The sequence below is a fragment of the Bombus terrestris genome, chromosome 4, assembly GCF_910591885.1.
Source record: "Bombus terrestris chromosome 4, iyBomTerr1.2, whole genome shotgun sequence".
Classification (NCBI taxonomy): Eukaryota; Metazoa; Arthropoda; class Insecta; order Hymenoptera; family Apidae; genus Bombus; species Bombus terrestris.
This window is the reverse complement of record NC_063272.1, coordinates 2986608-3012266: the sequence shown is the minus strand read 5'-3', so window position 1 is coordinate 3012266 and position 25659 is coordinate 2986608. Positions and strand designations below refer to the sequence as shown.

The following is a 25659-nucleotide window of genomic DNA, read 5'->3' as shown; positions in this document are numbered from 1 at the left end:
GTCGGGGAAACAAAAGTGGCGAATAGTGATTGACTTTCGGAAGTTAAACGAATTAACGGACCAAGACGCATATCCATTACCCGACATTGACGATATACTATCGCAACTAGGGAACGCAAAATATTTCTCCGCTTTAGACTTATCCTCGGGATTCCACCAAATACCCATGGATGAGAATTCGAGGAAGTACACTGCATTTAGCACACCACAAGGACACTTCCACTATAACAGAATGCCATTCGGGCTCAAGAACGCACCCGCTACCTTTCAAAGAATGATGGACACCGCGTTAAGAGGTTTAATTAATAATCATTGTTTCGTCTATCTCGATGATATCATTATATTCGGGCAATCGATAGAGGAACATAATAAAAACTTAGCCATTATACTCCAAAGACTCAGGGAAGTAGGTCTAAAAGTACAACCGGATAAATGTGAATTCCTAAAACCCGAATTGGAATATTTAGGACACTTAGTGACAGCAAACGGAGTAAAACCTAACCCTGAAAAGATAGAAGCAGTAAAGAACTTCAAACTACCCAAAAATCCTACGGATGTAAAATCGTTCCTTGGGTTAGCCGGATACTATAGAAAATTTATTAGGAATTTCTCGAAAATTGCCAAACCGTTAACGGAACTAACTAAGAAAGACATACAATTCCACTGGACTGACAAAACACAACTTAGCTTCGATACATTAAAAGAAAGACTATGCCAAGCACCGGTACTAAAATACCCCGACTATACGAAAACATTTACGTTAACAACGGACGCCAGTAATGAAGGTCTAGGAGCCATCCTTTCACAAGATGGACACCCTTGTTGCTTCATTTCAAGGACATTAAACCCCCCTGAACGAAATTATACTACGACGGAAAAAGAATTATTGGCCATCGTTTGGGCAGTTAGAAGATTTAGGCAATATTTATTAGGCCGCAAATTCAAAATTCAAACAGACCACCAAGCCCTTAAATGGCTGCACAACTGCAAGGACCCCTCTAGTCGATTGATTCGATGGAGATTGAGATTAGAGGAATACGAATACGATATAGAGTACGTAAAAGGAAAGGAAAACGTAGCCGCTGACACCCTATCCAGAGTACACGCGATAACACAAACTGACGTTTTATTAAGACAATTCAGAGACTGGGAAAAATCAGAAGAAATACCAAAATTATTGAAACTAACATCTAACAAAGACAACTTTTTCCAATTAACAAAACCATATCTGGGCCCATATGACGAAACCGTATGGTTACAGAAAATATCAGACATACTTAAAACAAATAGAAAGATAGGAATAGGAGACAATAACTTAAACGCACAAGACAAAGCACACATAAAAAGATTTCTTTTATTTTTCAATGACCAACGCGACGACATAGAATTTGCTTACGAACCAATACAGAGTTTAAACGAAGAGGAAATAGAACAAGTACTAAAAGAAAATCATGACTTGGTAGGACATCCCGGAATACAAAAGACGTACGACAGAATCCGAGGCAAATATGATATCCCACATCTAATAGACAGAATAAAAGGCAGAATAGGAACTTGCGCGACATGTCAAACATCAAAGACTACTCGGATAAGAGGAAAGGAGGAACCACAGATAACCGACACCCCGTTAGAATCTAACGACAAAATCGCTATGGATGTGATAGGCCCGTTGAAAAAGACCAAGATAGGAAACCAATACATTCTCTCTATACACGATGAACTAACCAAATATTTAATACTTGTGCCCCTAAAAACACAACAGACCCAATCAATCTGGAATGCTTTACTGAATCATTACATTTATATATTCTCCGCACCGAAACGTATATTAACTGACAGAGGACAAAGTTTCATTAGCGAGCTAATGCAACGATACGAAGAAGCATTTAGGATCAAACACATAAAAACCACCTCATTCCATCCACAATCCAACGGAAGCCTAGAACGAACACATGCTGTAATATCCGACATGTTAAAAGCTATACAAAACGATAATGAAACAGAATGGGATCAAAACCTAAATTTTGTGTGTCTAGCATATAACACTATGGTTCATGATGCCACTGGATATACCCCTTTTGAACTAACATTTGGACACAAAGCCAATCTCCCATCTACCATATCCCAAAATCCGCAAAGAACATACGCTGATGAGGTCAGCTTCAGGAAACGAGAATGGGATGCCAAGCTACTTAAAGCCAGGGAAACTCTAATGAAGAGTAAACAAAGATACCAAAGAGATCAAAGAAAAAAAATTATTAAACCTCAATCCATTTTTAGAGAAGGAGATTTGATATTAGTTCATAATGATCATAAAAAACACAAGTTAGATACTGAATGGCTAGGGCCATACACCATTGAAAAAGTAAAAACCCCTTATTACGAAATAATGGTGAATGACTCGATTAGGAAAATACATGGTAATCGTATTAAACCTTATTTTCCAGGACGGTCTTCACCTTCTCCATAAGTAGCTGTTATGCATTTTGTTTTTGTTACGTTTTGTTGATTAAGACAAAGAAGAAAACACACTTTTAACCATTTAGTCCATAAAACAATCCTGAAGAAACACTAAGATTTTGGAGGACCAAAATCAATCTAAGGAGGGGGGTATGTAACGTAAATCACGTCAGAGACCAGGACACTGTAACCCCAAACTCTTTTGCCCTGATGTCACCTTAGGCGACCACTTCTAAACATTCTCCAGACAGCCGATACTTGAACATTACACATGGCGACCTTGGCGACAATGTATATTGCCGGAGTGCCTGAGGGTTCATCTGTGTCCTAACGGTCCTTCCACCGAATGTTCTGGAAGCGTGGCAGCGGTCGCGTGCGCCTGCAGGGTGGTGGGGATGATGAAGGATGAAAAACAAAAGAAGAAACAGATGTCACCGAAAGTAAAAAATATTGTAAGAGCCTCAGTCTCGAACGGTCACGCCTAGAGCTCAGAAGTGTCTTATAAGTGTATAAACGAAGTAAAAATAAAGTTTCTTTTTTTTTTTTTTTTAATTTCTTTTTTTATTTTACGTGACATCTGCGAGTGAACGAGCATTCCTGGCGAGTTTTGGGTAGCCAGAAAATCCTATTGAAATTTCGATCAAAGCGCGCGAGACATGACGCGATCGAAACTTCCCAGTTTTCTCCTCGCCACGTGGCTGCTCGGCACGATCGCTACTAAGTCGCGAATGAGCGACTTTCTGCAAAGCTTGCAGGAGTACGAGATCGTTTACCCTTGAGTGATCCCGAATGAGAGCGCGCGGAACAGAAGATCGACCCACGAAGACCGAGAAACTTGGCGCGAGTATCTCCACCAAGAACCGGTGTTCCTCGAGATCAGCAACTGGACCTTAAGGACCATGGCCAACGATCGATTGATACTGTCGTCGAATTTCACCGTGAATTGGGTGCGCCAGGGTAAAACCAAGTCCGAGCGACGTAACGCCAAGGCGAACTGCGATCTTCGACAAGGCAGCTTGGAAGGAGACGCGAGTTCCTTCGTCGTCGTGACGATATGCGAAGAAGAAGTGTACGCCTTGATGATGATCGGGCAGAGATCGTTCTTCGTTCAGCCGCTGACGAATGGCCAGCATGTGATGTTTCAGCCGAAAAACGAAAAGTGGTGGTCGATCAGGAATAATTCGAGCTTCGTGTCTGTGAATCCGGAAAATCCTGCAGGCGAGAAGGATCGTTATCGCGATGGCTTTTCATCTTTCGTTAGACGGTTGGATGTAGGTGATTGGTTGATCGATTTACCGACTTCCTTGCCAATTATGTTATAAGCTTCTTACTTTGCGATCCGCCGTTAATCGCTTCTTCTATTCTAAAATTGACTCTGATCGTGATACTGTAAGAACTGATAGCGTCGATATGATAATACCATACATAGAGTATGAGAGTAATCGTAGTACAAACGAATATATATATATTCGGTTTAATAAATTTAATTTAATAAATTTAAACCGTCAAACAGGGAGGGCTTAATCTGCAGGCAAAAAGAAGAAAAAGAAATAATCATTTACAAAGCGAACGACCATTAGCTAATTCCAATTTGAAAATTATCTAAAGTCAAAGTCATTTTGAACAAATGTTTCCTGTACGCGTTACCGTTTGGCATGGACGAACGTCTCGGACGTTGATGTCCGTACATTTATATATATATATGTAGTATCGTGGACAAAAGGCCTAAGATATCTGCCGAATCGTAAACAATGTCGCGAGAGCCGCGGCATCGTCGGGTACATCAATGTGTCGTCGGTCCTTTTTAAGTGGATAGTTTCGTGGAAAGGGCCCGCGTGACCCTGGCCACGGGCGTTTCGGGACACGTGTCTCGAACGGCGGGGAAAGACAAAGAGACGTTAAAGTCAGTATTAGTTGAGAAGCCGGAGAGGACGGATGCAAAAGGTGTGCAGTGTGTGAGTTGAGAAGCGAGAGCGAGCGAGTGTAGAAGCCGAAGAGTGTGAATCGGGAAGTCGGAAGCCGCGTATGAGAATAAGACGTACGACAGCATTGTAATCATTTCGTTGCTTCGAATATTATTAATTAAATCAAAACATCATTACTTGTCCTTTTCCTCTAAGACCCATTAAGTTACTACATATATATATGTCGGGTTGGCGTTAAGATTTGAGTTAGGGTTGAGGGCGTGAAACGAATCCCTATTGGCGCTAGACGTGATCATTAGCAATAGAGGAGATATTTACTAGTGCAAATATGACTATGATGGAATTGGACAAGTAATCGCGATAATTAGATACTCGAGAAGCTAATGACAATGATCCTAGGCTCACTAACGAATCCGCGGTCAAGGGGATGACGAACTCTACTTTTCTTCAGCGTCTAGGTTGTACTCAATGTTAATGCACGAGGCAATCACTACGTATCTGAGAGTTACTTGAATCGTCTTTTAGATCGTACCGGAGAGTGGTTCTCCATCACGGTAACGCTGTCGAGGAAAACTATGATGGGTGTGCCCAAGGGCACGAAATCATCGGATTCGTGGAGAAAAGCCTTCATTCGGAAAGTGAGTGAAATTGGCGTTACTGTTAATTGGTCAATTTTCATGTTGGTGGTTAGGGAAGGGTGCTAGCCGCCCTTAAGAGAAAGTTCGAGAAGAGGAAGCGTCGTTGGTGAGAAAAATAGATTTCTTCTATTTTCTCGTAGTTGGGACGAGGACTGTTTGTCGGTTTGAAGGACTTTAGTTAAACAGATCTTAAGATTTATAGCGGGTCCTCGGGCTAGCTGAACATGTACTGTGGAGACGCGTCGACATCTGGTAATCATCTTACTCAAAGAATAGAGTCTGCGTGTGGCGAGCCACGGGACAGAAATCGTTGAAACGCTTACAGTCGTGCCCCGTCCTAAGTATTTCTTTTAAGGACAGCTATAGGGTTACTTCATGCCTTTGTTAGACAAAACGTTCATCCCTTGACCGCGACTACGTTCGGCGACTGGTTGTCGCCTCGAGCCCGAGCTCACTATCATAAATCTCAAATAAATACAGTCGAATCGAATGACAACAGTTTCTTAATTCGGCTATGGTGAAATCTAAATTACAATACTAGGGGTCTTCCCAAAGTTCCGAAGGGAAGGTTCCAGTATTCTTTCATCTCCGACATATATATATATATATATATATATATATATATATATATATATATGTATATATATATATATATATATATATATATATATATATATATATATATATATATGTATATATATATATATATGTCGGAGATGAAAGAACGCCGGAGCTCCTCCTTGGATTCGCGGGAACACCGCAACTCTGTAACTTAGATTAAACAAATGCCGCTCCGATTGTTCGAGATTTATGATCATGAGCTTGGGCTCGAGGCGACAATCAGTCGCCGAACGTAGCCGCGGTCAAAGGGATGAACGTTTTATCTGACAAAGGCACAGAGTAACTCTATTCCTCTCCTTAAAAGAAATAGTCGTAGCGACACGTGGCAGTAAATACTTCAATAGTTTCTATCCCGCGGCCCGCCACACGCAGATTTTGTCCTCCGAGTAAGATGATCGCCGGGTGTCGGCATGCCTTTGCGGCGTATGTTTAGCTAACGTGAGGACCCGCTATAGATCTTAAGATTCAGTCAAGCGAAGTCCGTCAAATAGACTTTGTTGCAACTACGGGAAGATAGGAGAAACCTATCCTCCACGAGCGTTGCCCCCCGTCAACAACCTCCCCTCAAGGGCGGCCAGCATCTCTTTCAAAATGCCGATATGGAGATCGACCAATTAGCAATAGCGCTAATTTCCCTCTCCTTTGGAACGAAAGCTTTCTTTGACGAATCCGAGGATCTCATATCCTTAGACCCACCCAATATAGTTTTCCTCGACGACATCGTCGAGACGGAGAGACATTCTTTGGTACGACCTCATCGACGAATGACAGTGCCGCCTTACAACCAGTGATTACCACATATCTAGTTAACAGAGAGAGTTAGACTTGAACTGTGCGAGAACATACGTTTACCATCCCGTGACCGCGGATTCGTTTCGAACCTAAGGTCATTATCACTAGTGCTACGAGTGCTTAATCTTGTTAATAAGCCTGTGCTAATAAACTCTCCGTTGTATCACAACAATGGCTAATTCTAATGAAAATCCATCAAACGCCCATCTCCTTAATCCTGACTCTAATCCGACATCAGAAGTGGGATACAAGGACCTGTTAGCAACGATGAAACAGCAAATGGATTTCATGCGTGACGTATTTCATACACTAACAAAGAAGGATGGGGTGGCACTTGAAAAATTTTCGCTACCACGTTTTAACCCCGGAAGCTTGGGCTCCGACCCAGCCGCATGGTGTGCGACTGTTGACGTGATCATGGAAGAAAAACCTTTGCAAGGCGGTGCGCTACTTTGTGCCTTGAGTGCCGCTCTGGAAAGTTCGGCAGCACAGTGGCTTACACAGATACCTGCTACTCAAATTTCCTCTTGGCCAAAGTTTAAAGACCGTTTCCTTACACGCTTCGGTGGGAAAGAAACAGCTGCCACGGCGCTATGGAAGATAAAAAATCAAACACGACTGGAGGGTGAAACCCTGGGAGATTACAGCAGCCGTTTACGTTCCTTCCTGATGGCGAGGTGGGAAAGGTGCACCAAGGACGAGATAGTCAACGCTGCCGTGCTCCTCCATATAGGCTCACAGGACCAGCGCGTCCTACGGATAGCACTCACAAACGATATCAAGACCGAGGACCAGCCCACAGGCGAAATGACAGCGCTCTCCGATTCTGTGAAGAGGCCGGCGTCTTCAGTAAGCAACTCCTCCGCGGGTCCCGAAGCTAAACGGCATAAGTCTTCTGACTCCCGATACAAGTGCTACCACTGCGGTAGACACGGACATAAAGCATCTGAGTGCCGCGAGAGGACAAGACTGGAGGCGGAGAAACGCAATCGAAAACCAGGGGAAAACCGGGCTGTCACGTCTTCGAAGGTGTCCTGCTACAGGTGTAACGAGGAGGGCCACACCGCGCCCAACTGCCCGACCTTACGTAGAGGAAACTCCGCTACGAGAGAGGAGCGCCAGGTTAACTTCTGCGTGGTGGAGGCCCCGACCGGTAAATTAAGTCACCAGGGTGAGTCGTTCCTGTTTTGCTTTGATTCCGGGGCTGAATGCTCATTAATTAAAGAATCGGTAGCCTCAAAATTCTCCGGCAAGAGAACGACCGAGATAGTTGTAATGCGAGGAATTGGGAACACTTGCGTTAAGAGTACGACCCAAATTCTGTCCGCCGTATGTATCAGCGGTCTTACACTGGAGGTAATTTTTCACGTCCTTGCCGACAATTACTTAAAACACGATATTATTATTGGGTGCGAAATTTTAAGCCAAGGCTTCGACGTACACATGACGCGCAATAGCCTCGATATTTGTAAGTCGAAAACGGTTAATGTCTGTAATAATATCGCCGAACCTGCGATCGATCTCAATGATGTAGACACCGAGGTACTCGGCGACGATAAAGACCGATTGATTTCCATTCTCGACAGATTCAAAAACTCGTTCATCACGGGTTTCCCACGTACCCGCGTAAATACGGGCCAATTAGAAATACGGTTGATCGACCCTAACATCACCGTCCAAAGAAGCCCCTATAGACTTAGCGAGGAAGAGCGGAGAATCGTACGAGCGCGAATCAGCGAACTACTCAGAGCTAACATTATAAGACCTAGCAATTCGCCGTTCGCGAGCCCCATGCTACTCGTGAAGAAAAAGGACGGTTCGGATAGATTGTGCGTAGATTTTCGAGCGTTAAATAAGAATACGGTCGCGGATCGGTACCCCCTACCTCTTATCGCGGACCAAATCGCGAGGTTACAAACGGCGAAATATTTCATCAGCCTGGACATGGCCAGCGGGTTCCACCAAATTCCTATACACCCCAATTCGGCGGAATACACGGCGTTCGTTACGCCCGACGGGCAGTACGAGTACGTAACGATGCCGTTCGGATTGAAAAATGCACCGTCCGTTTTTCAGAGGGCCATTTTCAATGCCCTGGGCGACCTTGCGTATTCCTACGTCGTTGTCTATTTGGATGACGTCCTAATTATTGCCGACTCAATAAACCAAGCCTTAGAGAGGTTGGACATCGTGTTAAGTACCCTTGTAAACGCCGGGTTCTCGTTTAACTTTTCTAAGTGCTCTTTCCTGAAGACGTCGATACTCTATTTGGGATACGTAATCCAGAACGGAGAAGTCCGTCCCAACCCGGGTAAAGTATATGCCTTAAGCTCCCTACCCGCGCCGACGACCATCACACAGCTCAGGCAGTTCATAGGGCTAGCCTCGTACTTTCGGAAGTTCATCCCTAAATTTTCACAATTGTTAAAACCCTTATACGCGCTTACGACCGGCAGTAAAAATATAACATGGGCAGACAGGCACGAAAAAATAAGACAAGAGGTAATCTCCGTTCTGACCGACGCACCGGTGTTAATGCTATTTGACCCCAATTATCCAATAGAATTACATACCGATGCTAGCTCCGAAGGATTTGGGGCTATTTTGATGCACAAGGTGGAAGGTAAAAATCGAGTAGTGGAATACTATAGTAAAAGAACCAGCCTCACGGAATCCAGATATCACTCTTATGAACTCGAAACATTAGCTGTTGTAAACGCCATAAAACATTTCCGCCACTACCTGCACGGACGGGAATTTCTTGTCGTCACGGACTGCAATTCATTAAAGGCGTCTAAGAGCAAAGTACATTTGAATGACAGGGTACACAGGTGGTGGGCTTACTTGCAAACGTTTACCTTCGACATTGTGTATCGGGAGGGCAAGCGAATGGTCCACGTAGATTTCTTTTCGCGAAATCCCACAGGCGCTGACCCTATTAGATTCGACAAAATCAAAGAGAAAATGGTTAATCTGGCCGAAATTTCGGAAGACTGGCTACTAGCCGAACAACGTCGTGACCCCCAAATTTCGGGAATTGTCGAAAAGTTGCAAAATGATGAGCTCGCGGAAGACATCGCGAATACTTACGAATTACGGTCCGGTACCCTCTACCGGAAAATTCAAAGAAGAGGCAGGACTCTCAGTTTACCTATTGTTCCAAGAGGGTTTAGGTGGTCCGTTATTAACCATGTGCATCAGTCAATTATGCACTTGGGTTGGGATAAGACGCTCGAGAAACTGTACGAGTATTACTGGTTCGAAGGAATGGCGAAGTACGTTCGCAAGTTCGTAGAGAACTGCCATGCTTGTAGAGTTTCGAAGGCTAGTTCAGGTAAGATACAAGCCGAACTACATCCCATACCCAAGGCCAGCATACCTTGGCACACGGTCCACATGGATATAACGGGTAAGCTGAGTGGTAAAAGCGATTCGAAGGAGTACGTCATTGTGTTGATCGACGCCTTCACTAAATTCGTATACCTGCATCATACCCGCAGGATAGATTCTCTTAACACCATTAAAGCGCTTAAATCCGCTATATTTTTATTCGGGAGTCCCTGTCGGATAATAGCGGACCAGGGAAGGTGTTTTACGGGTAAAGAATTTCGCGAGTTCTGCGAAAGCAAACGAATTAAAGTTCACTTGATAGCGACCGGTGCCAGTAGGGCTAACGGACAAGTAGAACGTGTTATGGGCACGTTAAAAAACATGTTCACGACAGTAGAGACGACCGGGCGGCCGTGGCAAGACGCGATTGGGGAAATGCAGCTAGCGTTGAACTGCACCGTCAACCGCGTGACCAATTCGAGTCCTTTACAACTACTAATCGGTAGATCGGCGAGACCGTATGACCTATTGCTACCCGACAATATCGAAGAAAAAGAAGTCGATATCTCCGATGTAAGGCAGCAGGCCGTACAGAACATAGAAAATAACGCCCAATACGACAAAGAAAGATTTGATAGGAAGAAAGCTAAAGTGGTTAGGTTTAACCTCGGCGACTTCGTACTACGCAAGAACGAGGAAAGAAACCAAACCAAGCTAGAGCCGAAATTCAAGGGTCCATTTGTAATAACCGAGATTTTGGAAGGAGATAGATATATTCTAAAAACGCTAGACGGCAAACGATCGTATAAAGACAGTCACGACAGATTAAGAAAAATGCCGGACAGTCGCGTTCCCGCTGAGTTGGACGTCGGTAGTGACGGCAATAACAGTGACCACGACGACATGAGTACCTCGATCTCGGAAGATCCTTAGCACAAAGACCGTAGCACCTTACGGAGTACGTTATGAAGCTCGGTAAAGGGGCAAGTGATGTGTTCACGCGCACCATGAGCTATAGAGTTGTGAAGCTCGGTAAAGGGGCAAGTGATGTGTTCACGCGCACCATGAGCTATAGTGTTATGAAGCTCGACTAAGGGGCAAGTGACGTGTTCACGCGCACCATGAGCTACAGTGTTACGAAGTTTGGTGCGGTCGTGCGATCTAGAAAAACGAGATCCATTGGGGTACGAAATCGAGACTGGTCCATTTTGCCGTTATGACCCGACTGATAACCCACAGGATGCAACTAGCACTTCCGATACTAATTACAACGTTACTAATTCATGTTCTCTTCTATTCCTTTTGTTGTCAAACCCCCGAACAAAATTTTGTTGTTACACTGGACCCTCAGCTTATTTAGACATTAAGTTAAATTTTAAACAATGTTAATTGTACCGAGACTAACGTTAAGAAAACTCAATATTGTAGCTACACCCGAGGACGTGTGATAGTCAGAATGGCCGTGTCGGAGATGAAAGAACGCCGGAGCTCCTCCTTGGATTCGCGGGAACACCGCAACTCTGTAACTTAGATTAAACAAATGCCGCTCCGATTGTTCGAGATTTATGATCATGAGCTTGGGCTCGAGGCGACAATCAGTCGCCGAACGTAGCCGCGGTCAAAGGGATGAACGTTTTATCTGACAAAGGCACAGAGTAACTCTATTCCTCTCCTTAAAAGAAATAGTCGTAGCGACACGTGGCAGTAAATACTTCAATAGTTTCTATCCCGCGGCCCGCCACACGCAGATTTTGTCCTCCGAGTAAGATGATCGCCGGGTGTCGGCATGCCTTTGCGGCGTATGTTTAGCTAACGTGAGGACCCGCTATAGATCTTAAGATTCAGTCAAGCGAAGTCCGTCAAATAGACTTTGTTGCAACTACGGGAAGATAGGAGAAACCTATCCTCCACGAGCGTTGCCCCCCGTCAACAACCTCCCCTCAAGGGCGGCCAGCATCTCTTTCAAAATGCCGATATGGAGATCGACCAATTAGCAATAGCGCTAATTTCCCTCTCCTTTGGAACGAAAGCTTTCTTTGACGAATCCGAGGATCTCATATCCTTAGACCCACCCAATATAGTTTTCCTCGACGACATCGTCGAGACGGAGAGGCATTCTTTGGTACGACCTCATCGACGAATGACAGTGCCGCCTTACAACCAGTGATTACCACATATCTAGTTAACAGAGAGAGTTAGACTTGAACTGTGCGAGAACATACGTTTACCATCCCGTGACCGCGGATTCGTTTCGAACCTAAGGTCATTATCACTAGTGCTACGAGTGCTTAATCTTGTTAATAAGCCTGTGCTAATAAACTCTCCGTTGTATCACAGCAATGGCTAATTCTAATGAAAATCCATCAAACGCCCATCTCCTTAATCCTGACTCTAATCCGACATATATATATATATATATGTCGGAGATGAAAGAACACCGGAGCCTCCCCTTTGGAGCGGTGGGAGGACCCCCTTAGCGCTGTAACCCAGATTTCATCATAGCCGCACTAAGAAACTGTTGTAATTCGATCCGACTGTACTTATTCGAAATTTATGATAGTGAGCTCGGGCTCGAGGTGACAACCGGTCGCCGAACGTAGTCGCGGTCAAGGGATGAACGTTTTACCTAACAGAGGCATGTAACTCTATAGCTTTCCTTAAAAGAAATACTTGGGACGGGGCACGACGGTAAACATTTCAACGATTTCTGTCCCGTGGCTCGCCACACGCAGACTTTGTCCTTCGGGTAAGACGATTGCCAGATGCCAACGCATCTTCACAGTATATGTTTAGCTGGGCGAGGACCCGCTACGAAAATTAAATTTCAATTACACAAAGTCTCTCAAATAGACAAATGGCCTGTGCCCCAACTACGGGAAGATAAGAGAAATCTATCCTTCCACGAATGACGCTTCTCGCTAGCAACTTTCCCCAAGGACAGCTAATATCTTTCTCTAACCACCAACATGGAAATTGACCAATTAACAGCAACGTCAATTTCCCTCACCCTTCGAGCGAAGACTTTTCTCCGCGAATCCGATGATCTCGTGCCCTTAGGCACACCCATCATAGTTTTCTTCGACAGCATCACCGCGACGGAGAGACACTCTCTAGTGCGATCTCATCAGTAATCGACCTGTCTTTCGTATACGAAACAATTGCCCCCGTGCTCTAACATATAGTGTAACTTGGACGCAAACGAAGGGTAAAGTCCAGTATCCGTTGACCGCGGAAACGTTGCCGGAGCCGAGACCATTGTCATAGTGCCGCGAATATCGAAACCTTGCGATTATCTATCGACGCTGTAAATCTCTCTAATTTGTGTCAATAAACTCAACCATTGTTACACCGCACCTATGGCTAATTCCAACGAAGATACACCGAACACTCCCACCCACAATCCTGACGTGCATCCGACATATATATGCATTTCTGATAATCATTTTCAACTCGCACAGGAAAGAAACATCACTGAGGCTACCGCGAATTAAATTCGCGTATCAAGTAACCGGATAGATACGATTCATACGAAGCTTTGCGTCGTTATTCGAGGTAGGAAAAGCTTTAGCAGTGATATCGAGAAAAGCGAAACTACGAAATCATTGCTGTCGACGAGACAGAAATTGCTGCGAATATCGCGGAAAGCAAAGCGACGGTAAAGAGTATTACAGGAAAAAGTTGTTCGGAATATTAGCCTTGGCAAGCATATTTCAAAGCCGTTGAATATGGCGAGATTGTCCGCTTTGTAAATATTTACCGAAAAACATGTCGTACGAAGCTGGGCAATAAACGCGTTTTTCCACAGTTACAAACAAGTATCGTACGTATGAAACAAGTAACGACGAATTTTCCATTCCACGGCACGCGACAATTGACCGTATCATCAGCGTTTCGTCAGAGTTTCAAGAACTGCGTTTTCTTTTCTGTATTTATGGTTTCGCAACTGTAAAACGGAAGGTTTATTCTGGAGATGCGAGTTCGCGTGAACAACTAGCGCAACGAGTAAAAACACGCGGTTTTTGCAACTCGATCGAATTGTTAGCAACTGTGTGTACGAGATCGTATTACTCCCATCGTTGATCGATGTCAGGCTTCTATCCGAGCACACGGACAACGTTCTCCAACGACCAATCAAACATACCAGATAATAATTCTTCATTGTATCATTATTGTAGCTATTAACGACACGGGCTTGTTGTCGCATGATAAAAAGCGCAACTGCGCTGACACGATAATACAGCAAACCTTTGCACGCTGCGATGGAAAACGCGTCGTTACCTGTTTCGTACGAACGATACTCGTTTGTAATTCTGTAAAGAGGTTCGTTCGTGAGTGCCGAGACGTGCAGACGTGTGTCCAGTGCCCGGCAAAGTCCACAAAGCAGCAATGACCATCCAGTTGCTGCTGAGTGCCGTGACGTGCAGACGTGTGTCCAGTGCCCTGTGAAGTTCACAAAACTCCACGTGACGCCCATCTGTCGAAAGCGAATCCAACTAACCTAGCCAGGGGTTAACAGTCTCTCGACTAGTTCTTTCACACTGAATTAACTAGCTCGATGATGGCTCTATCATTTCCAACAGGCTCCCCGGAGCTAAATTATCACACCGCCATTTTTCCTCCCCCGTGGCAAGAGGGCAACACATCCATCCTGGTAAAGGACCAGCACACGAAAAAACGGAAGCTCGAACCGACCAAGACAAACGTAAACAAGAATCAAACCAAACCATCAGCCAGCCAAGTGACCACCTACAATAGATTCTCAATACTGGAGTCCACGGAAGACTCCATGATTACAACCGAAAAGGTAAACAATCTCCATACTCAAAGAATTCCCCCTCCCCCGCCGATATTCATAAACGACGTAATCGACATTCAGTCAATGATTAAGACTATCGAAAAAGAAATCAGCAAAGAGGACTACAAGCTAAAGATTAACAACAACCACGTGAAAATACTGCCGACCCACCCAGACGCCTATAGAAAGTTAACCAAGCTATTGAAAACATTAAACGCTAAATTCCACACATACCAGCTCAAACAAGAAAGACCATTTCGAGTGGTGCTACGCAACATCCATCACTCAGTCGATCTAGACGAACTAAAGTGCGAACTGTCAAACCACGGCCACGAAGTAACTAATATCAGCAACATTAAGCACAGAATCACAAAAAACCCACTATCCTTATTCTTTATAGACTTAAAACAAAAAACAAACAACAAAGAAATCTACAATATCAATCGGCTGATGAACTCCATAGTTAAGTTCGAGCCACCTCTTGTAAAGAAAGAAATAATACAATGCAAAAGGTGCCAAAGGTACGGCCACACGCAAAAATACTGCAATCACAACTTCCGGTGCGTAAAATGTGCAGGTAATCACCCCACTGACCAATGCACTAAATCCCCGGAAACCCCCGCCAAGTGTATCCACTGTCAAGGAGAGCATCCTGCGAACTACAAAGGATGCTCAGCCTACAAATCGCTTTCATAATATAAGGTATCCAAAACTGAGACCCAAGGACATAAACATACAAGAACCTAAACCCCAAAAACTCACCTCACCAACAGTATCCTATGCGCAGGCAACGCAAGGAAACGTATACAACTAGAAAACACACAGTGTACACACAGAAAATAGAATTCCCACCCCACAAAGCACAGACAACTTTACCAGACTCGAAAAACTTATCGAGAAGCAAACTGAACAAATTAACAACTTGCTGTTACTACTCACACTCTTCATGGACAAATTCATAAGCACAGAAGCAAAATAAAACCAATGCGAATAGCTCTGTGGAACGCCAACGGTCTAGCTCAGCACAAATCTGAGCTAGAACTATTCTTAAAACAACAGCAAATCGATATGATGCTCATATCCGAAACCCATTTCACCGACAAAAACTACCTCAAAATACACGGCTACAACTTCTACCACACCCAACACCCCAGCGCAAAGGCTCACGGCGGCACCGGAATCATAATCAAGTCAATCATCGAGCACTACGAACTTCCACCATTCCAGAAAGACTACCTCCAAGCAACAAACGTAGCAATAGAAGACTGTCATGGTACAATCACCACCTCAGCTGTATACTGCCTTCCCAGACACTCCATTGCCAAAGAAGACTTCGACCACTTCCTGGACACCCTGGGCAACAGATGCATAGCCGGAGGAGACTACAACGCTAAACACACCCAATGGGGTAGCAGACTGGTTACAGTAAGAGGCAAAAACCTCCTCAACAGCATAATATCCAACAACCTCAACTACCTTACCACATACGAACCCACACACTGGCCCACCGACACAAACAAAATACCCGATCTCCTTGATTTCTTCATAACTAAAAATATCTCGCCAAGACACGTCCAAATCAATTCCTCGGCTGATCTCTCCTCTGATCATTCCCCCGTGATAGTAACAGTCAGTTCAACTATCATCGAGAATACACCTAATGGCTCCATTCATAACCAACACACCAACTGGCAGCTCTTTAGAGAAGTCTTTACCCACACAACTTCAGCCTCAACCTCACTAAAAACCAATGACGAAATCGAAGCAGCCACGGAATACCTAAATGGGAGCATAATAAACGCTATCCGCGTCTCCACACCGGCAAAAACGTCCATCAGCAACCACGAATACCCCCAGTACATATTAAAAAAAATAGTAGAAAAACGTAGACTAAGAAGGATATGGCAGACCCATAGAACACCGGAGGACAAACGCAAACTAAACAACGCAACTAGAAAACTATCCAAAACCATAAAGAACTACAATAATGACCGTTTTCACAAATATCTCGCCAGCCTGTCCCCCACAGCCGACTCAAACTACTCACTATGGAAAGCCTCCAGGAAACTCACGCGCCCCCCACAAATAATACCTCCAATCCGCCGCCCGCAGGGTGGATGGGCGCGTAGCCCTATAGAAAAAGCCAACCTATTTGCCAAACACTCGACTGAAGTATTCCAACCCCATTCCTCCATAGCTGCAGCGGACGTCACCGAATACCTGCACACTCCCTTCCAAATGTCCCCTCCTATCCAACCCTTCACTTCTGCAGAGATCATAGAAGCAATCAGTCGCCTAAACCCCAAGAAAGCAGCAGGTCACGACCTAATAGGAAATAAAGCAATCAAGGAACTCCCCATAAAAGGGATTGCACTCATCGCATCAATCTTTAACGCCATCCTCCGCCTTGAACACTTTCCTAAGGCGTGGAAAATCTCACTAATCACCCTCATCCCCAAACCCGGTAAACCAATATATGAAGCCAGCTCCTATCGCCCAATCAGTCTCTTACCTACCCTGTCCAAACTATTCGAGAGGCTGCTCACAAATCGTCTCCTTCCACTCCTAGAAGAATTGAAAACTCTCCCAGATCACCAATTCGGCTTCCGAAAACAACACTCAACAGTAGAGCAAATCCACCGCATAACCCACATGATCAGCCAAACCCTTGAAAAGAAAAAATACTGCTCAGCCGTATTCCTAGACATCCAACAGGCATTCGATAAAGTATGGCATGAAGGGCTACTCTACAAGCTTAAAAAAATCCTACCCCACCCATACTACTCCATCTTAAAATCCTACCTAACCAACAGACAATTCATAGTTAAATGTCTAGGCGCCACTTCCGCAACATTCCCAATAGAATCCGGCATACCGCAAGGTAGTGTCCTCGGACCCCTACTATTCTCCATCTACACTGCCGACTTACCCGTACCAAACGAGGTAACAATAGCAACATTTGCCGACGACACAGCACTATTAGCTACCCACGCTGACGCGGCAATTGCCTCATCCACTCTCCAGCGAAGTCTCGACTCCATGGAAAAGTGGTTCCAAAAATGGGGTTTTAAAATAAACGAAAAAAAATCCTCCCATGTAACCTTCACGGTCCGAAAACAAACCTGACCCCAGGTCACCATTAACAACACAATAATCCCAAGCAAGGACTCCGTAAGATACCTGGGCATGACCCTGGACAGGAGGCTAACCTGGAAAAAACATATCTCGGAAAAAACAAAGCAACTAAAGGAAAAACTAAGAAAATTCTATTGGCTCACGGGCCGACGCTCCAAACTAAACATACAGAACAAAATAACCCTCTACAAAGCCGTAATAAAACCTGTCTGGACCTACGGAATCCAACTATGGGGAACAGCAAGTAACTCCAACATTGAAATACTCCAACGCTTCCAATCGAAAACGCTAAGATCCCTATTAAATGCACCCTGGTATGTTACCAACGAAGCAATCCACCGAGACCTCAAGATACCTACAGTCAAAGATGAAATACACAAGTCCAGAAGCAGATATAACACAAGAGTCAACAACCACCACAACCCACTAGTCACCCAACTACTGGACACGACGGACCAGATCCGCAGACTAAAAAGAAAATACCCACTAGATCAAATCCTTAGTCCTACTAGAATCAACAATATAAAGCTATTATAATCCATGTCATTGTATCACGCCAAATTAAGTTACTGAAAATTCTCAACGAGAATTGATTGTAAATATTCTAATAAATAAAAAGAAAAAAATTCTGTAAAGAAACGTCCGTTGACGAACATTATATAAAGTTCTTCCTTCTTCTTCTTCTTCTTCTTGTCTGTAAATCAACTCCTTACAATTTGACGGTTTAAATTTGGCACACCCCGTATATACAGGATGCAACGGAACAACGTTTGAAAGCGAGAACAACGCGAATCCTTGTGGAAAAATGAAAAAAAAGTATAGGATAAAACGTTCTCATTTTCGACTTGGAGAATCGAGTCTGAAAATTTATCAAGTATACTCGAACTGTATCTGAATATCGGTTCGAATAATAAATTTATTTAATTATATAATTAATTTATTACAAAGGAAATACAATCTGGATGTGAATATCAAATGGAAACAAATTTTGCTAAGTTGAAAATCGATCGTATCGTAATTACCACGACTCGTTGTTTACAGATTAAAAATCTGTTTTACGAATACGAGGAGCTATATATCTACTATTATTAATCAATTTTTATGAAAAATTTCGTACGATGCGCGGATATATTCTAATTTGATAAATTGTTGGAAACGTGGAAAATTGAATGCAATAAAATTACGTGGCACGGTTTACACGGTTGCAACTTTATGACCCACTTAGGTCAAGTAGCAATGAAATTTATTGTATATATCGGAAATTCAAGGCACGTAATTGGCAGTTTATAAACAAATTATTTGTTCTCTTAATTAAATTGCCCGCGTCGAAAGCTGTGAAACGTTTTTGTATCGAAATCGAAGAATCCAACATCGCGATCCTATGAATCGAAGAATGCGACGTAAATGTTCGAAGTATGGTTGAGAAACGATAGAAAATTCCAAGTGTTACGCTGTATTTCTCGTTCGATTTAAATCGAAATTTTAATGAGGAACAGCGCCGATTGATATTTAAAAGTGAAACGATTAAGAGCAACGATACAGGTTTTGTTAAAAGCAATTGGTCTATTTACCTCGCTGTTTAAACGGGTTTGCTTGACGATACTTTGATCAATTTCCATTGACACTTTTGTAGATAGCATTCTTTTTTACGGATGGAAAGCCGTCTGATGGAAATTTGTCTGAAATGTCCGTCGTAAAATTGCATTTTCGCGGGCAACAGAAAACAATGGAATTTTGTACAAAAGCGCAAAATTCCATTTTCCCCGCTGGGAAATTGAATTTTCTATTAAAGCGTGATACGTTTAATCAGCGGTGGCGTAAATTCAGCAAATAACAACTGGAATATTGACTTGTCACAATTTTGTGACACCGTATATGTCGTCGATACGTTCCAGTCTGGTCGTATTTACAATTTCAGAAATTTTGCAACTATTTTTTCATTTTATCCGTAACGAGAATAGCGAAGATAAGACAGGCAAACGTGGTAAAACGTTGATAATTCGGTTACAGGGAAATCGAATAAATTTGAAGTTGAAGAAAGTAAGAGAAAGTCGAAACGAAGAAAACGCGATTCCTTAAGCCACGATGTTCAGGGATTTTATAATCTTTCCGGTGACGTCTTCGACGTGGAATACCCAGAAGCTGAGAAATTGATTCTGTACGATGAAAAAGACGATGTCTCCACAGAATACAACGATACAATAGTGGAAGAATTATCGATCGACGTAAATCCTGTTGAGAAATGCTCAGTTGGTATGACCGCTAGTTACTAAAAGGTTACTAGGGTTATGTTGGTACGACTCCTAACGACGCTCTTTTGTCATAGGAGTCGACCACGCCTTAATTGCTAAGACGCATTGGGAGAGTTTAGACGTTTGCTGTGTGATTTGGTGTTTTGTATAAGAGAGAAAATAAAAGGTGTGATAACCAATCCGAGTGGATCCGAGATTGATTATCAACCCCAACCTATATAAAATAACAAATCCCGAGGAAATTGGATACTTCTCTGGTTCTAAATGGCAAAGGAACAGATTATCAAGTAAGTCAAATATTTTTCCAAATGCCATTCTTGTACAATCGTTGCTTTTCTACTTACCACGTACAATATAGCGGTTAATAAATTAACGAATCATCGAATATTACTGAAAGAAAGAAATTGTACTGATATTCCAATCTATCGTGTACAAAAGTAATAATAACAGCATGTAATATAAGAATAGCTTATCTTCAGCCTTAAAAGGAACTCGGTTTACAATTATTCTCCCTATTGCATTCCACTCTCGCTTGATCTTCTACACGTTCATCTATATTTCGCTGTTTTTAATTTATTTTATTATTCCCTGTCTATTACACATATGTATATTGTCCATTGCACGAATCTTTATCTATCTTGCCTAATTTAATGTAAAAAGATAGAAAAATAGACAAATTTGCTGGAGGAATACGTTTACCAAAATTTGTCAAGAATTTTAAAGAAATTTGCAGGATGAAATTCACGGTGATACCGAATTGATATTTTTGAAATTATACTTTTGAAATAATTATTTATATCATAATAATTATTCCACGAATACTTGCTCGTAGATATTAATTTATGCTTTTAATAATCATGCGTTTAAGCTATCAAGTCGAGTCGAGTAGACTTTCTAATTTCGTGGAAGATAAGTCGATTTCTAAGATAAGTCATTTCTAGAGAAAACACCAACTGCTAAGGATTCGCCGCCACGATGGCTAGAGCTTGGAATAGCTGCTGATTACTCCGTGGTAGATTTTCATGGAATTCGAGTACAGCAATATATCTTGGCTCTTTTAAACATCGTAAGTAATACCAAACGGAATTCTGTTATTATACTTAGATATAGAATACCTCCTCCTACATATGTACGCAAGCAACCGGGAAACATAGGGCAGAGTTATGCGTATCTCTGTATTTTCAAGGTACGCTACTTGCTTTCAAACATCTCGATCGTATACTCGGATGGAAGCTCTGTATTTTCTGTTTACACTGTTCAAAGCTTACACGTATCTTTTAAAAAGTTCAGCGAATAATTTATCCGTAATGGAATTTTGTAATCGATTAATTTCAGCCATTCGGTAATTGGTTTTCCAATGCTGTTGAGATTAATAACGTACATTTCCTAAGATAAATATAACGAATAAAATTAATTTTTTAGGAAAATTATATAAGATACGATGTATTTACGAGAGTTTTGAATAATAATTTATTTGTAAGGCTGTAATACTGTTTTAACGCCTGTTACATTTTCGTACGTATTTTAATCCTAGGTCAGTGCAATTTACATGGACCCATCGCTCGAATCCAACATGATTCTAGTGATCGTACGAATGATTTTATACGCGGAAAAACGAGACGTTATGGTAAGCGATTTCCATTAAATTAAATCATTTAACTAAAGTAGTAACTATCTGAGATACGCATATGCGAGTGTCAATTATTTTATTTTCTACTTATCTGTACAGTGTATGGTATATAAATTATATAGGTCAAAATATCTGCGCATGACGTTTTAGATCGATAAAATGCAACGAGTTCCATTTTGTTAAATTGGACAACCGTGAACGATCCCTTGGAAACAAATTTCCAAACAAACAATTTTCACGGATTATTGACAAACCTCGCATTTATCCTGTATCCGAAATATCTGTATAATCGACTATTAAACCTTTTTCATCTCTTAAGAATCTTAATTTAATGTTATAGACCTATGATAATATCATTGATATACGACACTTGCGATTCCTTTTACTTTTCTTTTTCTGCTATTCTTCTCTGCTGTTGAATCAACATTTCAACATTTTTCAGGAAGATTAAAATACTAATAGCGTTACAAGTTACATTTGATTACAATCAACAACACGATTACTTGCACATATATTTATTATCATTGACGAATATTTATATATAGTATATAATGCATGATGTAATAATAAATATAATATATTCGTAATATTTGCTAGCTTTTATTAAGAAAATATTAAACGTTGTCGTAGGTCCGCCGTGGCGATGCCAGACGATCTCTCGAGAACGTTAACAAATGGAACAGAAAGATGCTGTCCTCGAAGGACGTAAATCACGATGTTGCTGTATGGTTGACGCGATTAGATATAGGAGGTCCTTCCGGTTACGCACCTGTGTCAGGAGTATGCTATCCCGCGAGATCGTGCGCGTTAAATCGAGACGAAAGCTTGACCAGCGCATTTATCATCGCTCACGAAGTAGCACACATGTGAGTGTCCCACATGTTGGATATCGTTGGCAAACTGAAATATTTATAACTGGCCTGGGTATTTACGCAGAGACCGTGTGCTATTTATTTATGCAAATACGTACTTTTACGAGAATAATTTGAAAAATGAAATCTCCATAGGAGAACTTATTATCTTTACCGAATATCACAACGAGTACTGTGCTTTGAATCTGCCATAGATTTTTGCGTATTATGTGCGTTCTTGCATTCCTCCTTTCACCTACGATGGCTCTTAAACAAGAAACGATATCGTAACGAGAAATACAACTTAGCTGAGCGTCCACTTTGGTTCCACTAGTGTTGTCCCATACGACTTTGTGTTTGACCTCGCTATTAGGGGACTTTTTACCCAACGTTTCCTTCACCGCCTTCACTACCTTCGATTTATCGAACTTGAGACTTAAACTGGCCGTTACTAAATCTTCCGGCTTCTTCGACATCGGTTGGTGTCTCTTCGTGAACCAATTCGACGGTGCCATAAAGGTCGAAATAGCGGCTTTCGAGGATCCGCTAAGCTTACTTTTAGCTCCGTGCAATGTCGACACGTCGAAGCTATTGGAACGGAAGCTCTTCGATCGACTTCCTTTCTGTTCGGTCGTTTTTCCGGGCCAGTTTGATTTGCTATCGTCCTGGGAACTCGGCGCTTCCTCGCCGCATCGGTTGATTTCCGTCGCGGAAGACGCTAACGAGCTTAGGATCGATATCAGATCCGTATTAGAGCAGACAATGCCCGCAGCACCGGAAACGGATGCACTCGCGGCTCTTGGCAGTTCCGAGACGCGCTTTCGGAGAGAAGACGTCGGCGAAACCGAAGGAGTAGGCATTTCAGAGAATCGTTGTTTCGGCTGTTGAGTGTAACGTTGAGCGGAACTGTTACCCTCCAGCGGCTGTATTTCGTACACTTGCTCCGTCGACGTCCTGTACATCCTTAAGCGCACCTGGCAAACGGATTGCTTTTATTCGAAAGACAGTTTCTTTTTCATCATAATTCGTGCGTTATGATACATGTTTCGATGATTGAGCCGTTAAGCGTGACAAGGCGATGGAATTGTTTTGCACAGAAATTCTGCTTCTAAAATTATGTTAGGGATTCTAGGGCGTAATAACATCTTGGAACGCAAAGTTATCGATGTGTCGATGAAAGTTAAGCGAGCTTTATCGAAGCACACGTTCGAGTCTTTGGGCGATTGCTAGGAATACGCGTAATGTTCTTTTCTGTGAGCTGAAAAGTTGAACGAATATAAAAGGCGTTTGTAGAGGATTTCAAAGCGGAAGAAGAAGCAATACAAATGTTTAGAATCAGAAATTATCTGTTTATATAGAGATCTGTTTTATGCAAGATCTAAAATCAATCAAATCGGATTGTACGGACGTATTTGTCTGTGTTAATCCTTTGACGTCGATACCAACGATGTATATAGCGAATGGCGGTTATCAGCCAAGATTATGAGCACGTAGGGAAGAACAGAACTGAACGCTTGCTGTTCCAATAATGACGATCCATAAAAGTCTGAACTCTAATAAAAAAAACGCATGATAACGAATACAGCGCGTATTCTTTCGTATGTCTTCAATGAATATGTATAAGTTTGCTCGTAACAGAGTTGAAAAATGCCTGTAGCGTTCCAAGTTTGAACAACGTTTGTGTCGCGCGAAAATTGAACAATATCTGAACCGCTTGAACGTTAACAAGTATCTTTTTCTGTGTTCGAGGTGTGAATGCCGCGAGTGTCATGACCAGCCTTTCACGTGCTCTTGGCGCGCCTTCTACTGGCAAAGATGGGACGCTACTTGAACTAACACGAGATGTTAGTTTTCCGAGAAGATCACGATATCTCTGCGGGTGAGGAAGTTCGGCAACTTGTACCGCTGTAATATAATTCCAAATTACCCTGCGGAGATACCGAGTTTACGACACGTCCCTGGCTATTGAGCGCGGGATGAAGTAAATTTCTATGTTATTGCTTAATAATTTATGATTCCAATTGAAAAATAAGCTTCTTCGCGACCATGCTATAAGCTTCACCGACGAAGACGTGCTTCCTTAGCGAGGCTCCTGACGAACAAGGAATGAAAACCATAGCGACTCGATTCGTCCGTAATTTTAACTGTTAATTTTCGCCTAATTAATAATTGTTCTAACTCCATCTAAAAAAGAAGAAAAAAAAAGTAATTGATGAATCCACGTATGCGTACATTGTTATAAAGAACGATATGATGTGTAAATAATTATAAGTTACAAAGAATAAAATAATAAATAATACGATGAAAATTGTATACCTGGAGAGCAACGAATATTTGGTTCTTTCAAATCTTAACTTCGCACGATCGTATAGAAGTTCGTCAACTTTAAACTCGGTTTTTCTTAGTCTGCAAACTAGCGGAGATAGAGCGGCTAAAATTGTTGAGGTTATTCAGTATATAAAGAGAGAAAAACGCGTGGATAAAGTGTAAGATACAAAGTATATATTTGACTTAATAATGAAATACAGGAATACAATTTGAGCTGGTCCAGATCCGCACGCTAGCACTGTTACTTGATGACTGAGAACCCCGAAGCCAACGTCGCCTGTCTACCGTTTATGGTCTGCCTCCCTGCTATTCTTTGGTCTATATGCTGTCGATGGCTTCAGCGCTTGAGAAAGCTAAAAAGACCAGATGTGGAGTTTTCCTAGAAGTGGTGACCACTTCAACACCCTCCCTAAAACTCTACATCCCGACAAACAATTATATCTGAATAGTTTCTAACTCTCGTCGTAAATATCTGAATCTTGATTTTGTCAATGTCTTCACAAATACATTTGCCAACTGCCTTTCTCTTTTCCATTCAAATTAATTTATTACTAAAAAAACTACGAGAAGACTAAACAGATCATGTAGAGTTTTTTTTTTATATTAGAAGTGATAGTCACTTCGACACCCTCCCTAAAAACTCTACATCTCTATAAGCAATTACCTCTTAACATCTTTTTTATTTTTCAAACCTAACTTTTGTCTTAAATATTCAAATCTTGGTTTTGGCAACGCTTTTGTACATATATCTGCCAGTTGCTCTTCGCTTGTTACATATGTTACATCAATTTCGCCTCTATTGTATAAATCTCGCAAAAAGTGGTATCTTATATCAATATGCTTACTTCTTTGATGGAATTCAGGATTCTTAATTAATTTTACGACACTAGTATTATCTACAC

At 42.3% G+C, this 25659-nt stretch overlaps 2 protein-coding genes and 1 long non-coding RNA gene across 3 annotated transcripts; 1 reads left to right on the top strand and 2 right to left on the bottom strand.

Moving 5' to 3' along the window:
• Positions 1–3150: 3150 nt before the first annotated feature.
• On the bottom strand, positions 3151–4053 carry LOC125384934. Its single transcript, XR_007223787.1, has 2 exons — positions 3757–4053; positions 3151–3672 (listed from the first exon to the last, which is right to left on the bottom strand). It is a non-coding gene; the product is annotated as an uncharacterized LOC125384934 (long non-coding RNA).
• A 16071-nt stretch (positions 4054–20124) lies between these two features.
• Positions 20125–24742, top strand: LOC125384920 (A disintegrin and metalloproteinase with thrombospondin motifs 3-like). The gene is made up of 5 exons (XM_048405092.1): positions 20125–20235; positions 20890–21014; positions 21483–21575; positions 22209–22444; positions 24179–24742. The coding sequence occupies exons 3-5, from the start codon at positions 21498–21500 to the stop codon at positions 24258–24260; spliced, it is 396 nt and encodes a 131-aa protein (XP_048261049.1). The 5' UTR covers positions 20125–20235; positions 20890–21014; positions 21483–21497; the 3' UTR covers positions 24261–24742.
• Positions 22457–23600, bottom strand: LOC125384911. The gene has a single exon (XM_048405074.1). The coding sequence runs from the start codon at positions 23389–23391 to the stop codon at positions 22525–22527; it is 867 nt and encodes a 288-aa protein (XP_048261031.1). The 5' UTR covers positions 23392–23600; the 3' UTR covers positions 22457–22524.
• Positions 24743–25659: the final 917 nt, after the last annotated feature.